The 20674-nt window shown below is 58.2% G+C and overlaps 2 protein-coding genes across 2 annotated transcripts in view; both read left to right on the forward strand.

The window, feature by feature from the left end:
• RSAD2 (radical S-adenosyl methionine domain containing 2) overlaps window positions 1–11287 on the forward strand; it is a 13411-nt gene extending 2124 nt beyond the window's left edge. Inside the window, exons 2-6 of the mRNA XM_037048671.1 lie at window positions 3398–3559; window positions 4965–5194; window positions 8189–8338; window positions 8961–8993; window positions 9408–11287. Of these exons, the coding sequence (XP_036904566.1) occupies window positions 3398–3559; window positions 4965–5194; window positions 8189–8338; window positions 8961–8993; window positions 9408–9572 (740 nt within the window). The 3' untranslated portion in view covers window positions 9573–11287. The remainder of the gene's footprint in view (window positions 1–3397; window positions 3560–4964; window positions 5195–8188; window positions 8339–8960; window positions 8994–9407) is intronic.
• Window positions 11288–15665: 4378 nt separating this feature from the next.
• The window catches only part of RNF144A (ring finger protein 144A), a 69553-nt gene continuing 64544 nt past the window's right edge, over window positions 15666–20674 (forward strand). Inside the window, exon 1 of the mRNA XM_037048673.1 lies at window positions 15666–15856. The gene's annotated coding sequence lies outside the window, so the exon portion shown is untranslated. The remainder of the gene's footprint in view (window positions 15857–20674) is intronic.

Consider the following 20674-nt stretch of genomic DNA (forward strand, 5'->3'; position numbering starts at 1 on the left):
CGATCTGGTCAGTGGGGCGGCTAGATCGGCGACCAGCGGGTCGGTCAGCGGGTCGGTCAGCATGGCGACCAGCGGGGTGATCAGCGGGGCGGCCAGATCGGCGACCAGTAGGTCAGTCAGCGGGGCAGCCAGCATGGCGACCAGTAGGTTGGTCAGCGGGCAGCCAGCATGGCGACCAGCGGGGCGGTCAGCGGGGCGGTCAGCGGGGCGGTCAGCGGGGCGGTCAGTGGGGCGGCCAGATCGGCGACCAGCGGGTCGGTCGGCGGGGCAGCTAGATCGGTGACCAGTAGGTCAGTCAGCGGGGCAGCCAGCATGGCGACCAGCGGGGCGGTCAGTGGGGCGGCCAGATCGGTGACAAGCAGGTCGGTCAGGGGGGTAGCCAGCAGGGTGGCCAGATCGGCGACCAGAATGGCGGTCAGCGGGGTGGCCAGCGGGGCGGTCAGCGGGGCTGCCAGACCAGCCACCAGCGGGTCGGTCAGTGGGGCAGTTAGTAGAGCAGCCAGCATGGTGGTCAGCGGGGCGACCAGCGGGGCGATCAGCGGGGTAGCCAGTGGGGTGCCCAGTGGGGTGGCCAGCGGGGCAGTCGGTGGGGCAGCCAACGCAGCAGCATGGGCACGGTCGTGGGTACGGGCATCGGATGGGTTCGTCCAAAGGGGTGGTGGGTCAGGGTCTCCCAGACATGGTGAAGAAAGCGAGCCAAAACCAAGACAAACGAGAGACAAAAACGGCCTGTCACCAAAGAGCCCCCATGGCCGTTCCACTCCAGATTACAAGCCTGAGAGAGGCTGCAGCCTGCAGCTCCAACGTGGCGGGGAGTCTGCTGGTCTGCTCAGCCCGCAGTGAGCTTGCGTGGTCCTCAGGGCCCCACCCCGAGGGAGGGAGCGCAGCCTGGCCCGCTTGGGGCAGCGTCTTCCTCTCCACCTCTGCCCCGACCCTCCTTGTCCTGCCGGTCCCAGAGCACCTCCAGACTGGCGACTTCAGCAGCACCTCCCCCCCCTTTCTCTCACCGGGTCTGACCTTTCTCAGGGAAGTAAAGCACTTGAGGACTCGGTGGCCCCCCTCCAGAGGGCCCGTCTCCAGACCCCGGCAGGGAACCAGTTTGCCCACCTGGGGAGAGGACCTCGAAGCCCCCGGGGAGTGGGGAGGCTGCTCTCTCCCAGCCCCTGCCCTTCCCCCAGAGGCGAGCCCCCCCCTGCTTATCTTCCAGCGCGCAGACAGGTTCTACCTGCTTTAGCGCTCCAGGTAATCCTGCCGCACAGTTCGCCTTTTATTGGGTATGACTTGTTCTGCCCCCGTTCAGCAGCAGAGCCCAGGGCAGGCCTGCCTGGCCGTCCTGTGGGGGCCGACTGGAGCATTGCCATTCTCAGCAGGGTGGTCGAGTCCCCTCTCCCCTTTCCTGCGGGGCCTGCAGGGACTCGCCCTCGGAGCCTCAACGCTTCCTCCTGACTGCCTTGCGTGGTCCCCAGCCTCACACTCACCAGCAAAGGCTTCAAGGCCCTTGGCAAGCTTTGCATGTCTACCAGCACCCTCACCCCAAGGCCGTCCCCCACCCCGTGCCATAGCCACATCACGTTCCACCCCCTGCCCCACCAAGCCCGGGCATGACCAGGTGGCTCTCTCTTCCTGGGAGGCCCGTGGCCCCAGCCTCTGTCGGCAAGCTTTCAGAGCCCCTCAGACTCATTCCAGTCCTCTCTGGGCAGAATCCAGGTCCTCTCCCCTCCATCCCTGACCTCATGGCCCTTGTCACACGTGCGTATCAGGGCAGTTTTTAAGTTGTGCCCTGTGTTTTGTCTTGCCGATTCCTTGTAAACATCCGAGTCCTCGAAGCGTCTGAATTCCGAGGCTGAGCCTTGGTGTCTCTATGTCTTCATGCCTAGCAGAACATCCCAAACGTCATAGGGCCCTAAACATGTTTCAGAATAGGTGAACTAATGATGGGTGAGTGAATAAATGAGAAGCGATCTTGTCTTGTGGAAGGGTCTTTGAGTCTTGAGTCACAAACCTGGACTTGAGTTCCTCAGGTACCAGGTTCATCCAGACATCTAACTTTTCTGAATATCAGTTTAATAATCTTTAAAATGTAGATAACAATGATAGCTCCTATACCAACCTCAAACTATTTTTACAAGGCACAAATGAATGCTTCTGTATTTTTATAACCTACTGTACAAGAGTTGTAATTCATACTTTCCTATAATGACTTCTCAGGTTTTAGTCAATAAAAACCCGGTGAACTAAAATGGTTAAAGTGGAGGACCAGGACGGGGCAGAGTAGGTGGGGACTACACTAACCTCCTCCCAGGACCGAACTGGAATTAGAGCTAAATTATGGGGAAACCGTCCTGAATAAGCAGCTGAACGCTAACTGGGACGGAGCCTTGTAACCAAGGACTTACAGGAGGAAAACATCACCACACTGAGACTGGGAGGGGGTGCAGAGAAGGAGCAAGAGGGCTGGCTGGGCTCCCACGGGTGGGATGCTTCAGTGGCTGGGTGGGTTCCCTCTGAGAACCGTGGGGTCCTAAGCCCCATGCCGAGATCCCCAGTGAGCAATGTGTCAGGTCGAGAGTTTAGAGTAACTAAATGGGCTGTTCGAGGAGAGGAACTGCCCCTCTGGCCGGGGCCTGGAAACTGGGGCACAACAGTGTTTTTAAAGGCTGCGTGACAGTCCCCCTGCAGAAATGAAGTCACCACGCACCGTGTTCGCTAGTTCATGAGCACAGGGTTTGCCGCGTGCACGGATTAGTGGGCAGCATTCTCGGGGGAGCCTATTGTGCGCTTCCACCGAGGCACACCACCTCGAACTCTCAGAGCACTGGAAAGGAAGCTTCTGGAAGAGCAAAACCCTGTCCTTAGAAAGGGTTGTGTTTTTAAGAGTGTTATCAAGCGTCTGGATGAGACTATAAAAACCTAGAAGGCAATAAGCAAGGCCCATAAAACTCAAAGCGCTGGGTGATCTCACCCTGAACATTTTGTGTGGCCAAACGGCTGAGCACAAATCTACCGTAAAACACACAAGCATTCTAGATTGTTCTAGATGGGGAGGGGGGTGAGGGTTCTGCTTTGCAGTTCTCTGTGTCGCCTCTTCACACCCTCGGGCTTCTCAGGAACGTTCTTGTCTCTGTAACTGGTGACCCACATTATGTGCATCTAGTTCAAGACAAGGAAGGAAAGACAAGCAACTTCAGGCGATTTTTGTGTGTGTGAAGCTCTGGCCTACATACATGGTATCCCCTAACATGGGGTTGACGGGGGACTGGACTCGGGGAGGGAAGGACGGTGAGGGGCTTCACGTCCTGTCTGTGACGTGGAGAACACCCTGCTCTTGCCGTGAAAACCACCGCAATGTCTGCGGCGTGGAGACAGAGAAGGAAAACGCGTGTTTCCCCTCCCCCAGGCATGGAGAAGATCAACTTCTCGGGTGGGGAGCCGTTCCTCCAGGACCGGGGTGAGTACGTGGGCCAGCTGGTGAAGTACTGCAAGAAGAACCTGTGCCTGCCCAGCGTGAGCATCGTCAGCAACGGGAGCCTGATCCGAGAGCAGTGGTTTGTGGATTACGGTGAGCTTCCTGGGGGCGGGGGTGGGGGGACTCCTGGGCACCTGCTGTTGCGGGTGGGACTGCGTTTCCTTCCACCCCGGGCCGCAGGCTGGGCCTGCAGGGGCCCGGGTGGGGGGCACCAAACATGCTCACGTTAATCTTTCTTTTAGCTGTGCGTTAGGTTTAGGGTGTTTACATTCTTCGGAGCTGCTCCTAAACCAGCCTGGCCAGAGAGATAACAGAGCACCCTGGTCCGAGGTACAAGGACAGCAGGGAACGAGCGCTGAGGCTCAGCCTAACAGCCGTCAGGGAACTCAAAACAGCGACCGCTGACAGCCCCACCTCACTGTTCCTTTGCTATGTTTAATTGTTTAAAATACTTACGGAAATAACCATTCTTTAAGTCAGTCTCATCTAAAGTAAGCAATTGGACTGGCACGGTTGCTCTCACCGTTTCTATACCTCCTATTTCCCGTAATTGGAGAGCTGTTTGGAGAACCGACTTCTGCGGTCTGCTCTGCATGGCCCCGAGAACCAGGGAGACTCACGCTTGGTCAAGCAGAGGGACTTGGCTGGGCGAGGGCAGGGAACGGCCATGTTTTAGAGACAGGTGATGGGGGGCCACCCTGTCTAGGCTGTGACTTTTCTGACTGCTTCCCTGGGTGTCCGAAACTAGTACGGACTAATACTGAACATAAACTGTATCGAAATAAAAATAATGAAAAATCACAGAAGAGCCAAGCGGATGGTTTGGAGCAGCAGGGGAAGTGGAAGGAGGAGTAGGAGGGGAGGAGGGGGCGTGGCAGAGAGTGATGGGAGAGGGAGGACACAAAGCTGACCCTGTGCCCTGTGAGGACCCCCTGGCACAGCTGCTACTGTGTGCTGTTTCGGGGAGCAGCTGTGCTCTGTACCCCCAAAACTCCCGTCATCTGGGCTTCCTCGGCATCTAACGAGGGCAAACTCTGCCCTCTGTAGGGTCTCTGTGGGGGTTTAGATGCTGAATCAGATATAGAACAGAGGTCAGGGAGAAGGCGAAACGGGAGGGTGGCCGAGCCATCGTGCTTCTGTGACTAGAAAAGGAGCAAGCCCACCATTGCGCACAGACCCGAGTGTCAGCCTGCCCCAGAAGTTCCAGGGCCCGGGGCGGAGCTAATGGAACACCTGGAGGAAGCGCCTTGGAGCGCACTCCCACCGAACGCCAGCGTGGTCGTCACCTCATCAGGTGTCTAGTGTTCACAATTGGTGGACAGAAGTACCCAGTAGACCACACACTTCCGTGAGTGTGGGGGTGAGGAAAGAGGTTTTTTTTTTCTTTTAAGAAATGAAAGCATCCGTCGGACCAGGGATGTTTCGGCACAAGATGTGAAAACAACCCCAAGGGCCTGGTCCCTGGATGGAGGTCTTAACGGCGCTCGTTTCCCCTCAGGCCAATACTTGGACATCCTGGCCATCTCCTGTGACAGCTTCAACGAGGAGGTGAATGTCCTCATCGGCCGCGGGCACGGGAGGATAAACCACGTGGAGAACCTTCGGAAGCTGCGGAAGTGGTGCCGGGATTACAGGGTGGCCTTCAAGATCAACTCCGTCATCAACCGCTTCAACGTGGACGAGGACATGAGAGAGCACATCAAGGAGCTGAACCCCGTCCGCTGGAAGGTGAGCCCAGGGCGGCGTCTGCAGACCATCGTCTTAACGTCCGCGGGGGGAACCGCCTTGGGGGAGTGGAACGCCGCGAGGACCCAGGGGCTCCTGAAGCGACCGCGCCAGCCGGGAGCCCAGCCCCTTGGTCTTTCTTCTATCCGCTCAGCTTGAAACTGCTTAGATTCTCTTTGCCTCCGTTGTCTGTCTAAACACGAGGGCTAATTCCCTTCTGGAATATTCTGAGGACAAAGGCCAGAGATACACTAGGTGCTTGGAGATGCTCTGAATAAGGTGCCCACAGAAAGCCAGCCCCTGTGTGTGCTGATGAGGACAAGACTGGATTTATTCTGACAGCTCCTGGCTTGTCTAGGAATGGATGTGTGTTCTTCGCACACTCCGTTAATACATTTTGTCATTGAATTATTAAAAGGTAGTTCAGGCAAGGCCATTCCCAAGTTGTAGCAAAATTCATTCACCAAGGGCTATGCTTCTGGACCAGCCCCGAGATCAGCTACTGAAAGTCTGAAGTTCAAAGACACACGCCCATTCAAGGTGCAGCGCCCACAGTGTGGCCACACTTGCCGATAATGATAAGGTAACATTTCCTACCCGTGGCTGTTCTTCAGAATCAACTTGGGAGACTGTTTAAAACAAATAAGCAAACAAACAAAAAAACCCCCAGCTTCCTGGTCTTCACCCCGTGCCCATGAAACAAGACCCTGGGCCAGGGGGTCAGGGCGGGTAGACATTAGCAGGGGCTGACACCAGTACATATGTGTCACAGGCTGCCCTGGCGACAGTTGCAGAGCTGACTCATATTTGTGTCTGGGCCTCCAAAGACCTGCCACCAAGGACCGGGTGCAGAATTGGTTCTAGGAAGGAGAAAGGACCAGGGACGTGGGCAGTGTAAGGCTGTATGCTGGGGCGATACGGGAGGGCAGACCAGGCGGAGTCTGATTTTGCCAGAGTGCCTGGAGGGCTTCGGGTAGGGGCTGCTGCTCAGCTGGACCCTGGAAAGTGGACAGAACTTCCGTGGCTGGGGAAGGTCTGGGGAAGAAAGTCCCGTCCAGGGTAGAGGCGTGCTCCGCAGAGGCCCGCTCCTTTCGAGGCTGCCTGGGCCTGTTTAAATCCACACCGGCTTTTGGCACAGACCTGGAGAGGTGGGGAAGGGAGCTACTATCTCATTTTTCTGATGTTACCCTGAAAAATGCAGAAATGGGTGAGGGGAAGCTGGAAACGTTACTTTTTAAAATTGTTTAAATTGATATATGAAATTTAAATATTGGTTACATCTGTGAGAAAGCAGAGTCTTAGCTGCTCTCCTGGTCTAGGGAGGAACATAAAAAAAGTGAAAAAACAGTGGAGAGGGATGATGAGAAACAGAGATTCTGAGCCCACAGAGGGGCCAGCCCGGGGCCAGGGCTCAGCTCCGAGCTCTTGGAGTCCCGGGGAAGCCTGGCCTCCTCCCACCTCGGCTGCCCCCCTCCGTCCGTGCTCGCTGCCGTCCTCGCTGCTCTCTTTTCGGTCTGTGTGTGCACGTGTGTATTTATACACGTGTGTGTTTCTTCCCCCGAAGTCTCCTCTTCTCCACTGCACAGCTTTAAGAGACAGCCTTTTCCTCTAGCCTCCCGACTCCTCCTCTGGCTTCCACCTGCTCGATTCGCTCTGAGGCAGCCTTCTCAGACTCCGGGCTTCTGCAGCGGGCGAGGACTAGCTCTGTGGGCCTGTGTGCAAAGCAGGTTCCCCGCCAGACGGCCGGTGCCACGCACCGCCGGAAACCAGCACCGCCCTGCTATGGTGCAGTTTCTACCACATTTCAGAGCCCGCTTTCCCGGGGCTGCTGCCTCCTCTCTGGGGCCTGGGCCCACCTGCTGAGTCCACAGAGCTGCGTGCTGAGCCCCCCCTGATATTAAGGACCCTGCGGTGCTCTGCACAGGGTGGGGGTGTTGCGGAGTGGGCTCCCCCGGAACCTCCCCTCCGGTCCTACCGCCCTCCACTCTCTTCAAGCCCCCACGACCTGGCTGTCCCCCGAGAGCCCCTTGCAGTCTGGCTGGTGGGTCCTGGCACCGAAGTCACAGGGGGAAATGCCCATGTGTGTGCGTCTTCAGTGTTGGGTCCTCCAGGCAGGTGGGGACCCCAGATCTTGTGGAGGACGCCCCTCCCTGCCAGGCCTCTGCCCACCCACCCGCCCGCCCTGCAGCTGAAGCGGGTGGGAGCTGTGGGCACGAAGATGGCTGGTGTTCCCAGAGGAAAACGGCTCCAAGGCAAATGGCGGAGGCCCGGGGGGCCAGGGGTGCACAGGCAGCTGTGGGGGGCCTGGGACCGCTCAAGAGACAGAGTGAGCAAAGGAGGCAAAATTTAGAATGGTGAAAATTGTACTTTTTGTGTAATTTCTTGCTCGTGCACTGCTGAAAGGGTAATTAAATGCCGCACAGAGCCCCCTGTCGCATGGAAACCCTACAGCCCCATGACTGGGGGTCACCTGTGGTCACCTGCAGAATTTGCTGGGACCGGTTTCCTTTTAGATGATTCATTCCTTGCGATGGAACAATGTGTCACATGCACACCCCCATGTACTTACTTAAAAGAATGCTGAAAAACAAGCTTCACGGCCTTGGAAAACTGTCCTTCCAGCCGGTCCATTCCCGAGGCCTCCATGAGGATGTATTAAAACCCAGTGGCCAAGACAGCACTTATTTCCTGGTTCTGGGACTGCAAATGATTTGCTTCTTTTCTCCATGTTTTCATGTGGCCCGTACGCCCTTCACTGAGTGTTTGTCACCTTGTAGTCTAAAAAATTAGATTATAAGATTCGATCAAATGTAAAATTCAGGCCGGTTTTTGTGAGTCTACATTTTAAAAATATCTGTGCTTCCTAAACGTCAGGGCACGCTCTCATTCCCTCAGAGCAATGTCTTTCTGGAATGTTCCTTGGTGGGAGGCAGCCAGCTGCACATGTCCAAGGCGCGAGGTTGGCGGTCGGTGACGCGAGGCGCCCTGTTTTCTCAGGTGTTCCAGTGCCTCCTCATTGAGGGCGAGAACGTCGGAGAAGGGGCTCTGCGCGAGGCCGAGAAGTTCGTCATCAGCAACGAGGAGTTCCAGGAGTTCCTGGACCGCCACCAGGAGGTGTCCTGCCTGGTGCCCGAGTGCAACGACAAGGTGGTACCCAGCACCTCCCGGGGCTCGGTTCCCTGGCACACTTTGAGACTGGGTCCAAAGAGGGGCATCTCTCCCCGAGGGCTCCACAGGGTCACTTAGTGGGGGGGGGCTCCAGGAGGGCAGGGTGCAGTCTCCTGGCTGGGGCCCCCTTCCGGCGTGGGGTCTCAGAATGAGGCCCAGGTGCCCCCCGGTGCCGAGTGGCCCCGCGAAGGGTTGCTGTGATCTTTCTCTGGCAACAGATACAATGAAGAGAGGGATGCTGGGGGCCGGGCTCAATCAGCCCCCCAGGAGAATCGGATAAGGAAGAGCAGGGCTCTCCCACCGCTTGAGGAAATGGGAGGACAAGCCTCAGGATTTCACCATCAGAGGAGTTCCGGGGTGACATTGGACCCCATGGGGCAGAGAATCCAGGTTTTGGGACACAGCCAGCCGCCCCCAGAGATGTGCTTGGTGGGGGAGGCTCCCCCTGTGAGGGCCACACCCAGAGACCCGCAAGCGATGCAGGGACTGCTGAGCCCGGAACCAGTGAAGACACCCCACGAGCCTCGTGGGGTGGAGTGTGGAACACACGTACCAAGACGCATTCTCAGAACTAACTTTGAACTTTGTCTCTCCTTTGCAGATGAAGGATTCCTACCTGATTCTGGATGAATACGTGAGTATTTCCCATGAATTACAAGATTATCGTTTAAAAACTAATCAAGGGGCGAGGCCAGGGCTGCGTGACCAGCATGTCCATTTCGTCGGCCTTTGTCCTGGGCCAGCCGTTCACGTGTGGGTGGTCCTGGAGTACAGTTGGTACGACACGCGCCTCGGGGGCACGTCTGCAGTTCCCTTTGTCATGCACTCAACTGGCACCATGAGTGTGGGAGGGCGGAGGTGAGCCGAGGGGCGGGAGACGAGGTGCCCGAGGGGTTCCGTGCCCTGAGGGTGGCATCCGGCTCCCGGTTCTCAGCGAGCCCTGTGGAAGCGAGTGGAACACCGAAAAGATCCTTGGACTAAACTCCGATACTTAGTGTTACAGGACACCTTGTATAGAAATACCCGATTTCTGTCGTGAATGTTGTAGATGCGCTTCCTGAACTGCAGAGAGGGGCGGAAGGACCCTTCCAAGTCCATCCTGGATGTCGGCGTGGAAGAAGCCATCAAGTTCAGCGGCTTTGACGAAGAGGCGTTCCGCAAGCGCGGGGGGAAGTACGTGTGGAGCAAGGCGGACCTGAATCTGGACTGGTAGGGCTGGCGGGGAGCGGCCTCCGTCCCCCCGGGGCCCCTGCGAGGCCCCTGTGGCTGCCTTCACCTGCAGCACCTCCTGCTGGCCCTCCTCGGTGGCCCCAGATATGATCGCCTGTTTCGCATGATAGCTGGTGACCTGCGGCCGCCCAAGGCGCACTTGGGTAGCTGAAAGCCTTAAGTAGTGCAAACCCATTAACTTCAGCTCATTGGCTTAGTGTGGAGTTGGTTTCTTGAGCACTGTTACTGTGACCCCCGCATTTCCATTTTTTTCTAGTTTATTTATTTCATAGTCAATTTTTTTCTGCTAAAGACTGAGATGCCAATTTTCACACCTAAAAAAAATCACAGAAGGTCTCTCCTGATACCTTCTGTCTGTTGTAACACTGTCCCCTCCCCCGCCTTTGTGTAATTGCCACCGGGACTCTCTTTCCACAAGTTCACAGTCAGTCTGTCCTCGGGGATCACTCGGGAGGGCGCCATGGCGGCCGCCCACGCCACTCCAGCCCAGCCCGCGGCCCAAGCGACTGCTCCTTGAATGCATGCTCTCTTCCTCTTGCTCTCCTTTTCCTTCCAAAGTTCTTAGCAAAACCAAGGTACGCTTTTCATTTCATGGGGAAGCAGACCAGGGGCCCGTGCCTGGGTTGTCGTGTGAGCCTGCTGTTCAAGTCGTGTGAGTGAGTCAAGCAGAGACTCCCGAGAGTATGTGAACAGGCAGCTGTCCCCACCCGCTGGACCGGCGTGAGCACATGGCCAGCGTGGACGAGAGTGTGATGAGGAGCCCAAGGCGCCCGGGGCCCCAGGCCAGTGGAACTTGGCACGTTTCTCATGGAACTCCAAGCCACTTGAAGTCAACCGCAATCTAGGTCAGGGTGACAGGGTCCTCGCCTCCCTCCTCCAGCCCTAGGAGGGAAACTGTCACTCAAACAGCGTCAAGGACCCGAACTCTCCCCCTGGCAGAAACATCCCAGGCCGCTTGTTTATGTAACGGGATCCCAGGGCCTGTAAAATAATGATTTCCTGTCATTCTTTCAAAGGGGCAAAATCATGGAAAAATTTTTTCCCAAACAAAGGAAGAGCTATTTTAACCCAGCTGCCGCTCCACGTGGTGTCCCAGGGTGACGGCCAGGGTGGCCAGCAAGTCCCCTTCCTGATCCGTCTTCCAGACGTTGATTTTGAAGGGTTTGGTTTTTCCTCAGAAAACATATTCCTACTTCAAATTTCAAGTTGTTCTAATTCAGCAGAAGGGTTTCTGTCTCACTGAGCCCTCACACATTTTCCACTGTATAAATTGCTTGGATACTCATGTCTAACCACAGAAAAAAAAACACCCACAAACAAAACAGCTACTGAACGAGGGGCCCGAAATGAAGGCCAAGGGATTTATGAAAAAAGAGAAAAAAGAAGCAGAGAAAGGCCCCCCGCTGGATTTTGGTAGTCTGTACGCTAGGATGCTGCTGCTATAATCCGTACGAACGTAAAAGAGTTGTTTTTTTTCTTAGCACATGTGTAACTTGCCACCCTTCCCAGCATTCCCCAGGGGTGAGGGCAAAGGGAAAGAGCAGGCGCGTGGGAACGCAAAAGGCCCGGTGTGGGACCAGGCGGGGGCTCCGCCAGCCAGCATCCTCCGAAACGAAACCCGAATTCGCACCCCAGATCCTCTGACTTAGGGTAGATTTTCTCAAGCTGCACAGGACTGTGTTTCTCTCCCCAAAGGGACATAGAAAACAAAACAAGTTAGAAACAAGCTGCACATCAGAAATAAGCTACAGGACTCGAATCCATTTCCTGCTGCTAGTACCTACCACTCCCTCCCCGACGCCCCGGGGGGGTTCCCGGTGCTGCTGTTCAAAGTCGTCCGCGCTCACCTTTTCTACCTGCCGCACCGCAGTGTACTTTAAGTTTAAATTATATAATGCTTGGCTTTACTTTCTCTGTTTTAAGTATGAGTCTCCAGCTTTACGAAATATGCTCTTTCCATCAGGAAAGCAAATGGCCAATGTCACCGAGGCATCTGCATGAGAGGGTGAAGGGCAAATGTTTGTGCACCTTTAATTACTGCTTAAGTTATGTTCTAACATTCTGATTGGAATTCTGTCTTAGGAAACATCAGACATGAGTGATCGCACACTGGCTTTAAAAGCATTACCTCTGTTATTTAGTGATAAGTGATATGGAATGTGCCTGTTCCCTTTCACGTGTGAACATGAGTGAGACCGTTGGGCCGAATCATCTGCCACGCAGGCTGGTGTCGGGCTTCCGTCTGGAGTTTGGGAGCGAGTGACGGGGCCCACACGGAGAACCGTGAAATGACGATGCAGGCGAACTGGGGCACAGGGGGCCCCGCGCAGCATCGATCTGTCACGCAGCCCAGCCCCTGTTGGAAAGACCATGTCACCTGCTGTGATTAGAGGGGACAGCTCGCTCCCTAAGATTTTAAATCTTGGTTGTGAGTGTGCCTCGGCGGTCTGAGGGGGTTGGGAGCTGTACATATGTAGTATTCCTCTGTATCTGATGCCCTTGTACGTGGCTCAGACATATTATAACATATTCTTAAACTTTATATATATATATATATTAAACTTTCCCCAGCATGACAGCTCTGCGTGTCAGTGTGGTGGAGTGTGTATACGGCGGCCATGGCCCTGCCTGACTCAACAATCCCAAAGGGCCAGCATTCCTGTCACCTGCTCTCTCCCCTGCCCTCCTTTCCGGCTCTCTGCACCGAGGGAGCCACACGCCGGGCCCCAGGGCTTCCCTCATGGCCTCTGGACTCAGAGTGGTCTTGCTGGGACTTGACCTCTGGTTAGAGACACCCAGTTTCTCAGGAAAAAGAGGAAACTGTGGGCTCCCTACCTTTCCCACCCGATGGGCCCACCCTGGGCTCCGGACCCCAGGACAGGGGTCGGGTCCGGGAGCGCAAAGACAATGAAGAGCCTCTGGGGCAGCAGGTGTGCTGCGTCCTTGTGGCTGGGTCCCCCTGGCTGCCACACGGGGGAGAGGGGTGGGTCACTTAGCTAGATGGCCCCTGAGGAGACAGACACGTCCCACTCAGGGAGGGAGGGGGAAATGGCACAGAGGCCCACAGAGCAAGTCCCACTCGGAAGCCAATGACACGGGCTCCAAAGAACAGAAAGATTTTAAGGTGTTGTTCATGAGGCTACAAGTAACGCACACGTGAAGCATATTGCAAAAACAAAGTAGAGCAAAATGAAGCAGATAAAAATGGTCTACAGGTGTGCCGCCCAGAGGCAACCTGCTGTTACTTCCTGGCTTTGCAGTCACACATGTTTTAACAGAATCTCGACCGTGCTCGGTTTTATTTCGCACGTCTCTTCTGGAGGCTCTCAAAGCCAATGAGCTGGCTCAGGTTGCGGGGAGAACATCCAGTTCCTAACCGACCATTCACACTGACGGGCAAGAGGGGAGCCGATGGTGTCTGAAACAACCAGGCGGTTTGAAAAAAGGAGGCGCCGAGTTTGGTTATGAGGTATTTACATACTCGCTTATGAATGTGAGTGTGTCTCATGTTTGGAGAATTCACTTTATCTAAAAAAAAAGACCATAAAAACAACGGTCTGAGCAAGCTGATTCCTGGAAGATTTGGGGAACTGCCCAAAGTGAGTCAGTCTTCCTCCCGCCGTATCGGGTGCTCCCAGACCAATGTGCGTGCTTTCTCGCCCACACCAAGCCACGCTCCACACCAGCTGGGTGCCTGCTGTTCAGCTGATTTCAGACATTGCAGCCCTGGAGGCAGCACCAGGTCCCCCAGATGCACACAAGATGGCTGTCCCCAGCCCCTTCCTGTCCCTTACGAGGTCACCAGTTCATTGTAAAAGGGTGTGACTCAGGAGCAGCCCAGGGCCCCTTGGGGGGGTGATCGGAGCTTCCTCTCCAGGCCCCCACTCTTCCCCGGGGCCCACGAGTCTGCCCTCCCAGAGGCTCTCCAAGCCCCTCCCCGGGGCGTTTGTTCACAGAGGCTTCACTGCACAGTCAGGCTTCGTTTGTCGCTGGCCTTTGATTCAAGGTCCAGCCCTGCCGCCTCCCAGAAGGCCGGGGCCGTGGGACTGAGAGCCCCAACCTCCGATCATACGGCTAGGGCTGCGCACGCCCTACGTGCCTGTCACAGTAGTCCAGTCTCACCCAGTCTCTGTTCCGTGGGGGACACCCGTGCCCCACCCACCCCCTTTTCTTACTTTAAACCTCAGGGACATTCTACCTGTGGCCACTTCCATGGGGGATGAGCTCTGGGTGTCCCACGTCCTGTGGCTTTGTCCCGACCCAGGCCTGATTCCCTCACTGCGTCCTTTCTGCTGGCCTGTCCCTCAGGTCCTTCCAGGTTCCCACTCGGCTCCCGGCCCCCAGTGGGCTCTCGAGTCTGAGACTGGACAGTGGGCTCTGCCTGCCTGGTACCCCCACCCTTGGCTCTCTTCCAGACGCACTGCCCCTCCCAGTGAGTCTACCACGAAGGCGTCAGTCAGGTTAAATGAGACCAAGCTGCCCTGGCTGGTATGGCTCAGTGGATTGAGCCCAGGCTGCAAACCAAAGGGTCTTCGGTTCAATCCCCAGTCAGGGCACATGCCTGGGTTGTGAGCCAGGTCCCCAGTAGGAGCCACATGAGAGGCAACCACATATTGATGTTTCTCTCCCTCTATTTCTCCCTCCCTTCCCCTCTCTCTAAAAATAAATCAATAAAATCTTTAAAAAAAACAAAACAGACCAGGCCACAGTGACAAGGCAGCCTGAAACACCCTCCTGGGGCTTGGCGACCGAGGGGCATCACTGACTTCATTTTGTGGCTCAGTCGTCGCCATGGACGGGGACAGGCACAAGGAAGGTGCCTGGGGTGTCTTCTCTACCTCAGCCCAGCAGTGACACTCCTGCCAGAATCTGGTGACCCACATGAGTCACAGGGCCTGCCTGAGTGCCGGGCTGGGAGGTGTGGCGGAGCACAGAGACGCTCAGCCAGCATTAGCTGTCTGCCCGCAGGGACATCTGAGCGGCACCAAATGCAATCTGATCATTCCTGCGGAACTCTGAGGCCTTTGAAAACTCTGTCCCGCCACAAGGGCCACCGCGTGCCCCTCGCTGGCAGTGGCGTTGGGACAACCCCCGAGGCCATGTCCCACTTCAGTGGTTCCTTGTGTGAAACCAAACGATCAGACTATCCTCTCTCTCTGGCCCCAACATCTCATCAGGGTCTAGGACATTTGCCCCTGGGTCGTATGCCAGCGCTAGTTTGCAGGAGTTCTAGAAAACAAAACCATTTATTTCGCCCAGTGACTGTGGGTGCCCAGGCCGGTTCCTCCAGCCCCGGGCACGGTGGTGCACGGGACACAAAGGGTCTCTACTTCCTGGGAGAATGCCGGGAAAAATGTTTTTACTTTTTGATTCACACAACCGCAAACTTCTGCCTTATTAGCACCAATTCGACCACCTTCGTGTGGCGTTTGATTTTGACTGTGACACTTGTCTTTTCCTTTGCTGTCACTTGCGTGGGCACCTCCAGAGCAGACTGGGCAGGGTGCGGTCGTGGGAGGGAGGATGCGTCCCTGTCAGTCCAGAGAGGGGGTGGTCCTTTCCTAAGGCCAGGACCTTGGGTCCAGCGTGCAGGCGCGGTGTCCAGCAACTTCCAGCTTCCCGGGAAGTGGCGACGCGAAACCTTACAGGACTTCCACCTTCGAAGACCTGCCACTGTGACCAGCGGGAGCCCTAACAACAGGAAGTAAATTGTCGTGGCCGCTCTTCTCCACGGCTCAAAGCGCCCAGGTAGTGGGATGGGATAAACCTTTCATGGGATGCTGGTGGAGAAAGGGCATCCAATCGCGCACGCACTTCTTTCCTAGCTTGCTTATAAGCCCGCCCCCCTCGCCCCAGACTGTTGGCATCGGGAGACTGTCTTCTGGTGGCCACCAGGCTAGGAGCCTCGCCGGTCATTTTCGCCCCCGTGGAGGCCCCCGTCCCCCGGAGCCCGGGGTGACCCGGCCGGGCCCGCCCGCGCGGCTGAGAGCGGACGGCAGGGGTCGCTGCGCGGCGGCGGGAGCTGGAGACTCCGCGCCCGCGTCTTTGTGCCGTTCGCGCCGCCGCCCTGTCTCCCCGCCGGCTGTGCGCCCGGGCTGGAGGCCGGGCAGGGAAGCAAGGGCGGCTCCGGGCAGGGCGCGGGCGCGGGACGGCGGGCACCCCGGCGCGGACGCCCAGCCGCGACACCAGACGCGAGCGGAGCGCTTGCAGCCCTGCCGCGGCCGAGCAGGAGCGACGACCCCCGGAGCCCGGGCCCCGCGGGACCAGGTGGGTGACGGCGTCCCTTTGTGTCGGCATCTCGCGAACGGGGGCGGCGGAGGGGGACCGAGGGATGTGGTCGTGCGGAGCCGGGTCCCGGACACTGGGACCGGGGTCTGCTGTGGGGGTGCGTGGCCTCCGTGCCGAGGGCGCCACCCTGGCCCTGGCCTGCCCCGCAGTGGCCTCGGTGCCGCGGCCACTTGAGAACCGCGGGTCCCGCCTCCCCGGCCCGGGCGCGGGTCTGCAGCGTTGCATCCCTGGCATTTGGCTGGTGGGTGGCCGCTCGCAGGCCGCGGATGGCGGGGGCCGGGCAGGGCACTCCGCCGGGGCGTGGGGAGGCGACGCATCGGGAGCTTCCCCCTCTGTGCACACCCACGGAGCCCACAGGACCCTGGCCGCCGGCCGCCCTCCAAGCCTCCCCCGGCCGAGGGGGCTGGGGACAGTCCGGCGGGTCTCTCCATTTCTGTCCTAGCAGTGGGCGCCCCGCCCCATCCTGGGCGCCCAGCCTCGGTCTCTGTGCCACTTGGAGGCTCCAGGCCCCTAGGAAGGGGTCACTTTCCTGTGCCCTAATGATCTCCACAGACAGGTCCCACCATGGTCACTCTGAGTGCCCTCTCTGTCTGCCTCTGCCTAGCCTGTGGTCTCCTTGTGCCACGTGGAGCGCAGGGCGAGCCGGAGGGGTTCGCTGAGCCCCAGGGGCATGTCTGGAGTGGGCCCTGCTGCCCTGGGGGGAGCCTTTAGTACCTTCACTAGGGAGTGACCCCAAATCTTGCTTTGACCAGTTATGGAGAGGAAGCTCTTTCTTGGGAGTGCGGCCTGGGGGCCTTGGGAGGGCACGTGGCCCTGGGCGAGAGGTTCTGCAGCAGATCAGACATGTCTGTGAGTGGAAGGTGGAGAGGGGGCTGCGGTGGATGCTTGTGGGCTTTGCCAAGAGGGGAGGCCAGGCGGAGGCCCAGGGCCGCCTGCGTGGGGGAGAGTCAGCTTGAAGGGAGAGCCCTCCAGGGCAGTAAGAAGGGCTGCTGGCCAGGGGCACTGCCCATCTGGGGGAGCGGGAGGGGACACAAAGGGGCATGCAGGGGGCTGTCACGAGGTCCTGGAGCCCAGGCATTCTGTGACATGCTCCCTTCCCCAGCACTGACAGAAGGAACCTGTCTTCATCAGTTTCCCAATTTCTTTTGAAGTTTTGCTTTAATTATTTTTTAAGAGTGTGGAGGGGTCGTGCCTGGAGAGGTCCAAGGGGGGCAGATGAAGAAATCCTTGGATTCCAGGCCAGCTCTGGTCTGGACCCCGCGGCAGAGGGAGGCGCTGGTGGTGGTCGAGAAGGAGCGTGCGCTGAGCCGTCGTCGGAGTGGGCAGGGCTGTGTTCCAGGGTGGAGTGGGGGGTGTGCGAGGGGCACAAGCCTTGGAAGCAGGCCCCCACACCTGCATGGCTGCCCGTGAGTCCAGCGTGGACAGGGTCCTTGTGAGGGAACAGGGATGCGAATGACCTCACTTTAACAGCGTGGAAAATGCCAGGGATCAGCACAATTGGAGTTTGCGAGTTTGTGTGTTTAAAGGGGCCCTCAAACCTTGTGCTGCTAAATTTGGGAAGGGAACTAAAGAAGGGTGAGCACGAGTGCTGGGGGCAGTGGGCACCCCTGGCGAGGCACAGATGGGGAGCGTGTGGTCCCCGCGTCAGAGCTCCATGGGAGCATGGTGTTTCTCTTGTGGCCCGAGACTCTGATGGGACCTCATGCACAGGTGAGCTGGAGCTGCTGACCTGCCTCCGGCGAACGTGCCACTCGGCAGGGCCAGGCCCTGGGAGTCTCGTCACCTGTTTTTTCCACTGTGATTCATGATTCTCCTCCTCTTGGGAGCCACGCTCTTCGTGGGAGAGGCTGGAGGAGGCCTGTTCTCTGAGACTGGGAACCAGAGCCAGGCGGTTTCTGGATTCCCAGCTCCGCCCCCCCGTGACTGTGAGGACACTGGACTTGGAGGAGAGGTCTGGGACCCCGGCCAGGGTGTCCCTGCTAGTCCCTCTGTGCACTCAAGCTGGGGGGTGGGTGGGGGTGTGGAGATGCGTCAGCTGCCTGGGGCCCTGGGGGCTGGAGCCACTCGGGACAATGTTGAACCCTCAGCCTCTTCCAGGCATCTGGCCAGGCAAGGGCGCCCCAGATTTACGGGGTGAGGCGTAACAGAGGCAGCCCAGAGGCTGTGAACAGAGCAGGGTGTCTCCAAGGAAGAGGAGCCCCCACAGACACTCTGGGTGGTTTCCTGTGCCCTCTCACCCAAGCAGCATACTGAATGCACTTTTCCCTGAGACGGGAGAAGTCGCTGGAGGGGCTCCCTCCCGGAACCCGCCCCTCTGTCCTCTGTCCTCTGTCCTCTGTGTCTGCGTTGCCACACTCGAGGAGGCCTTTGCCTAATGGGATGAACACCTTTGATGGAAGCAACTGCTCACACACCTGCTGGGGATCAGGACTGGAGGGCAGAGCTCCTACGGCTCCGTGACCCCGCTCGGCGACCCCAGGCAAGGGCCTAAGGCCTAACCTCTGTGCATGGCCCCCATCCCTTCAACTGTAAAACTGGGGTGTTGGCCTGACTGATGCCCAAGACCTGGAACCAGCATGTGGGCAAGGCCCCCTGCAGGAGGCTCAGTGCACCTCACAGCCCCGGGAAGGGTTGTTGCGGGAAGGGAGGCCTCTCTCCAGGACGGTGTGCTGAGGACGGAGGCTTTGGGCGGGTGGTTCGGCTGTGAGGAGTTGCCACCTTCCTTCTCTTCCTTCTTCTCGAATCGGACACCTGGCAGGAGCTCGTTTCCAGGGCGGCCTGTAGCCCCCCGGGGGGCCGGGTGTGCTCCAAGGAGCAGGAAGACGAGCTGGGTGCGAGGGGGAAAACATGAGTTCCTGCGTGGCGGGAACTTTCTTATATTCTAATTCATATATTCTGCACTTATCATTCTTAGAGGCTCCTTGTGTCTGGCACTGGAGGGAAACCGCAGTTAACACTCATTTAGGTGCTGACAGGAAGTACCGGGCAGGGCCAGGGGTCCATTCTCACGGGCTCCCAGAGGACAGGACAGGACAGGACAGGGGCTGCGTCTGTGCCTGTGAACCGGGGGGCAGCTGCCTTGTGAGGGAGCTCCAGGGGGGGGGTTGTGCTGGCCGTACCACCCAGGAAGAGGGTGCCTCTCTGACTTCTGTGGCCCTGGGAGCCGTGCAGATGGCAAGGACTGTCCCTTTGTCCCTTCCAGGTCTGTCCCTGCATCCAGGACATCTGTTCACTGGCCAGGGGCCACTGTCCCATGGTTTTCCCAACCTGCCCCCTGTTGCTGGCTTGTCTGCCTGTCTCTGTCATTCCAAATGGCACCACCTGCCACCCCCTGCGGCCCCCACTCCAGGGAGGTTTGTCCACATCCCCTGAAGCCTAGCAGCCTGCTGGTCGCCCTCCCCCAGCTGATGGGGGACCTGCAGACCCCCTGCCTCAGGCGACCTCTTCTCGAGGCGAAATTCTCTTGCACAACCGTTCTGAAGCCAGAAGCCGGGCAGGTGTATGGAACCTCTTGGGACACTGTGCCCCGATCCCTCTGGTGCCATCATCTGTCTACTGACCTCTTGTCACTTCCCTGCTGGGGCACCTTCTGCAGCGCCCTGCTTGTCAAGTCTCCAGTGCGCCCCTTGAGTGGGATTTGGAGCTTCATCACGGCTTGGTCCCGGCCCGTCTTCCCAGCTCTCATCTCTCACAGCCCCCACCTGTAGGTGCCAGACCCCCGGTGATCCTCGCAGGCTCGGCACGCACCTCGCCTCCTTCCTGCCGCCGGGGAACCGCGGACCTGGGAGGCGACACGTCCAGTCCCGGCACCTGAGAGCCAGCCGGTCTGGGTGGGCGGCCCCAGGGTGGTGGATGGGGCCCATGGGTGAGGGAAAGACGGAGAAAGGCGCCCGTCAGCTCACGCGCCCCTCAGAAACCTCCTCTGGCTCCGAATCTGCTCCCAGTCCTGCCCGCTGATGGCTTCACGCCTGCCCCTCGACCTCCTCGCAGGGCAGTGTGGGGGACGCAGGGCGCTCTGTCACCGCAAGGTGGCAGGTGCTAGGAGGTAATGAGTGCCCTTGTAAAAGGGACCCCGGGCCCTCTGCCACGTGGGAACACAGTGACAAGGTGCTGTCTGTCACCCAGGAAGTGAGTGCTCACCAGGACTGACTCCACTGGCACCTTGACCTTGGACTTGCAGCCTCTGAAACTGTGAGGAATGAATGTCATCTGTCTGTGAGCCACCCGCCCATGCTGTAGGGTTTGTGTTGCCATCGTCTCCATAGACTGAGACGGACAAAGATGGCTGGTCACCAGCCATATCGGAGCTGGGCCCGCTCTCCCGATCACGTCTGCAAAGACCCTAGTGAGGTTCCATCCCCGATCCTGGGGTTAGGAGTTCAACGCGGCCTTTGGGGAGCTCGTGTCAACCCCCAACGCCCACCCACCAGGGTCAGGAAGGGCGAGTTTGAGGGTGCTTGTACGTTACTGTGCGTTTGTGCAGCGGCACAGGGATGAACAGGGACTCAGACAGCTGGGCTCTGCTTCTTTGGCGACACGGCGATGAAGGCCGTGGTCACTGGCGTTGGTGCGGCTGCTTGGTGCTGTCAACGCAAACCCAGGGTCTGTGTGTTGCTCCATGGTCCTCAGCCTGTGCCCCTCTGCCCCGCTGTGGGTGGCCTGGGCCCCTAAGGCCCCCCAGGGCTGCCCACTGACGTCTGAGCGGGAGGTTGCAGGAGAGATGGGGGGGGGGTGGTCGGTGTTGCCTGCCTCCGTCCCTTTTTCTCAGGGAAGAACCAGCTTTCCCAAACGCACTGT

This window comes from Sturnira hondurensis, unplaced genomic scaffold (genome assembly GCF_014824575.4).
Source record: "Sturnira hondurensis isolate 20B ecotype Veracruz unplaced genomic scaffold, ASM1482457v3 Scaffold0006413, whole genome shotgun sequence".
In the NCBI taxonomy this organism is placed as follows: Eukaryota; Metazoa; Chordata; class Mammalia; order Chiroptera; family Phyllostomidae; genus Sturnira; species Sturnira hondurensis.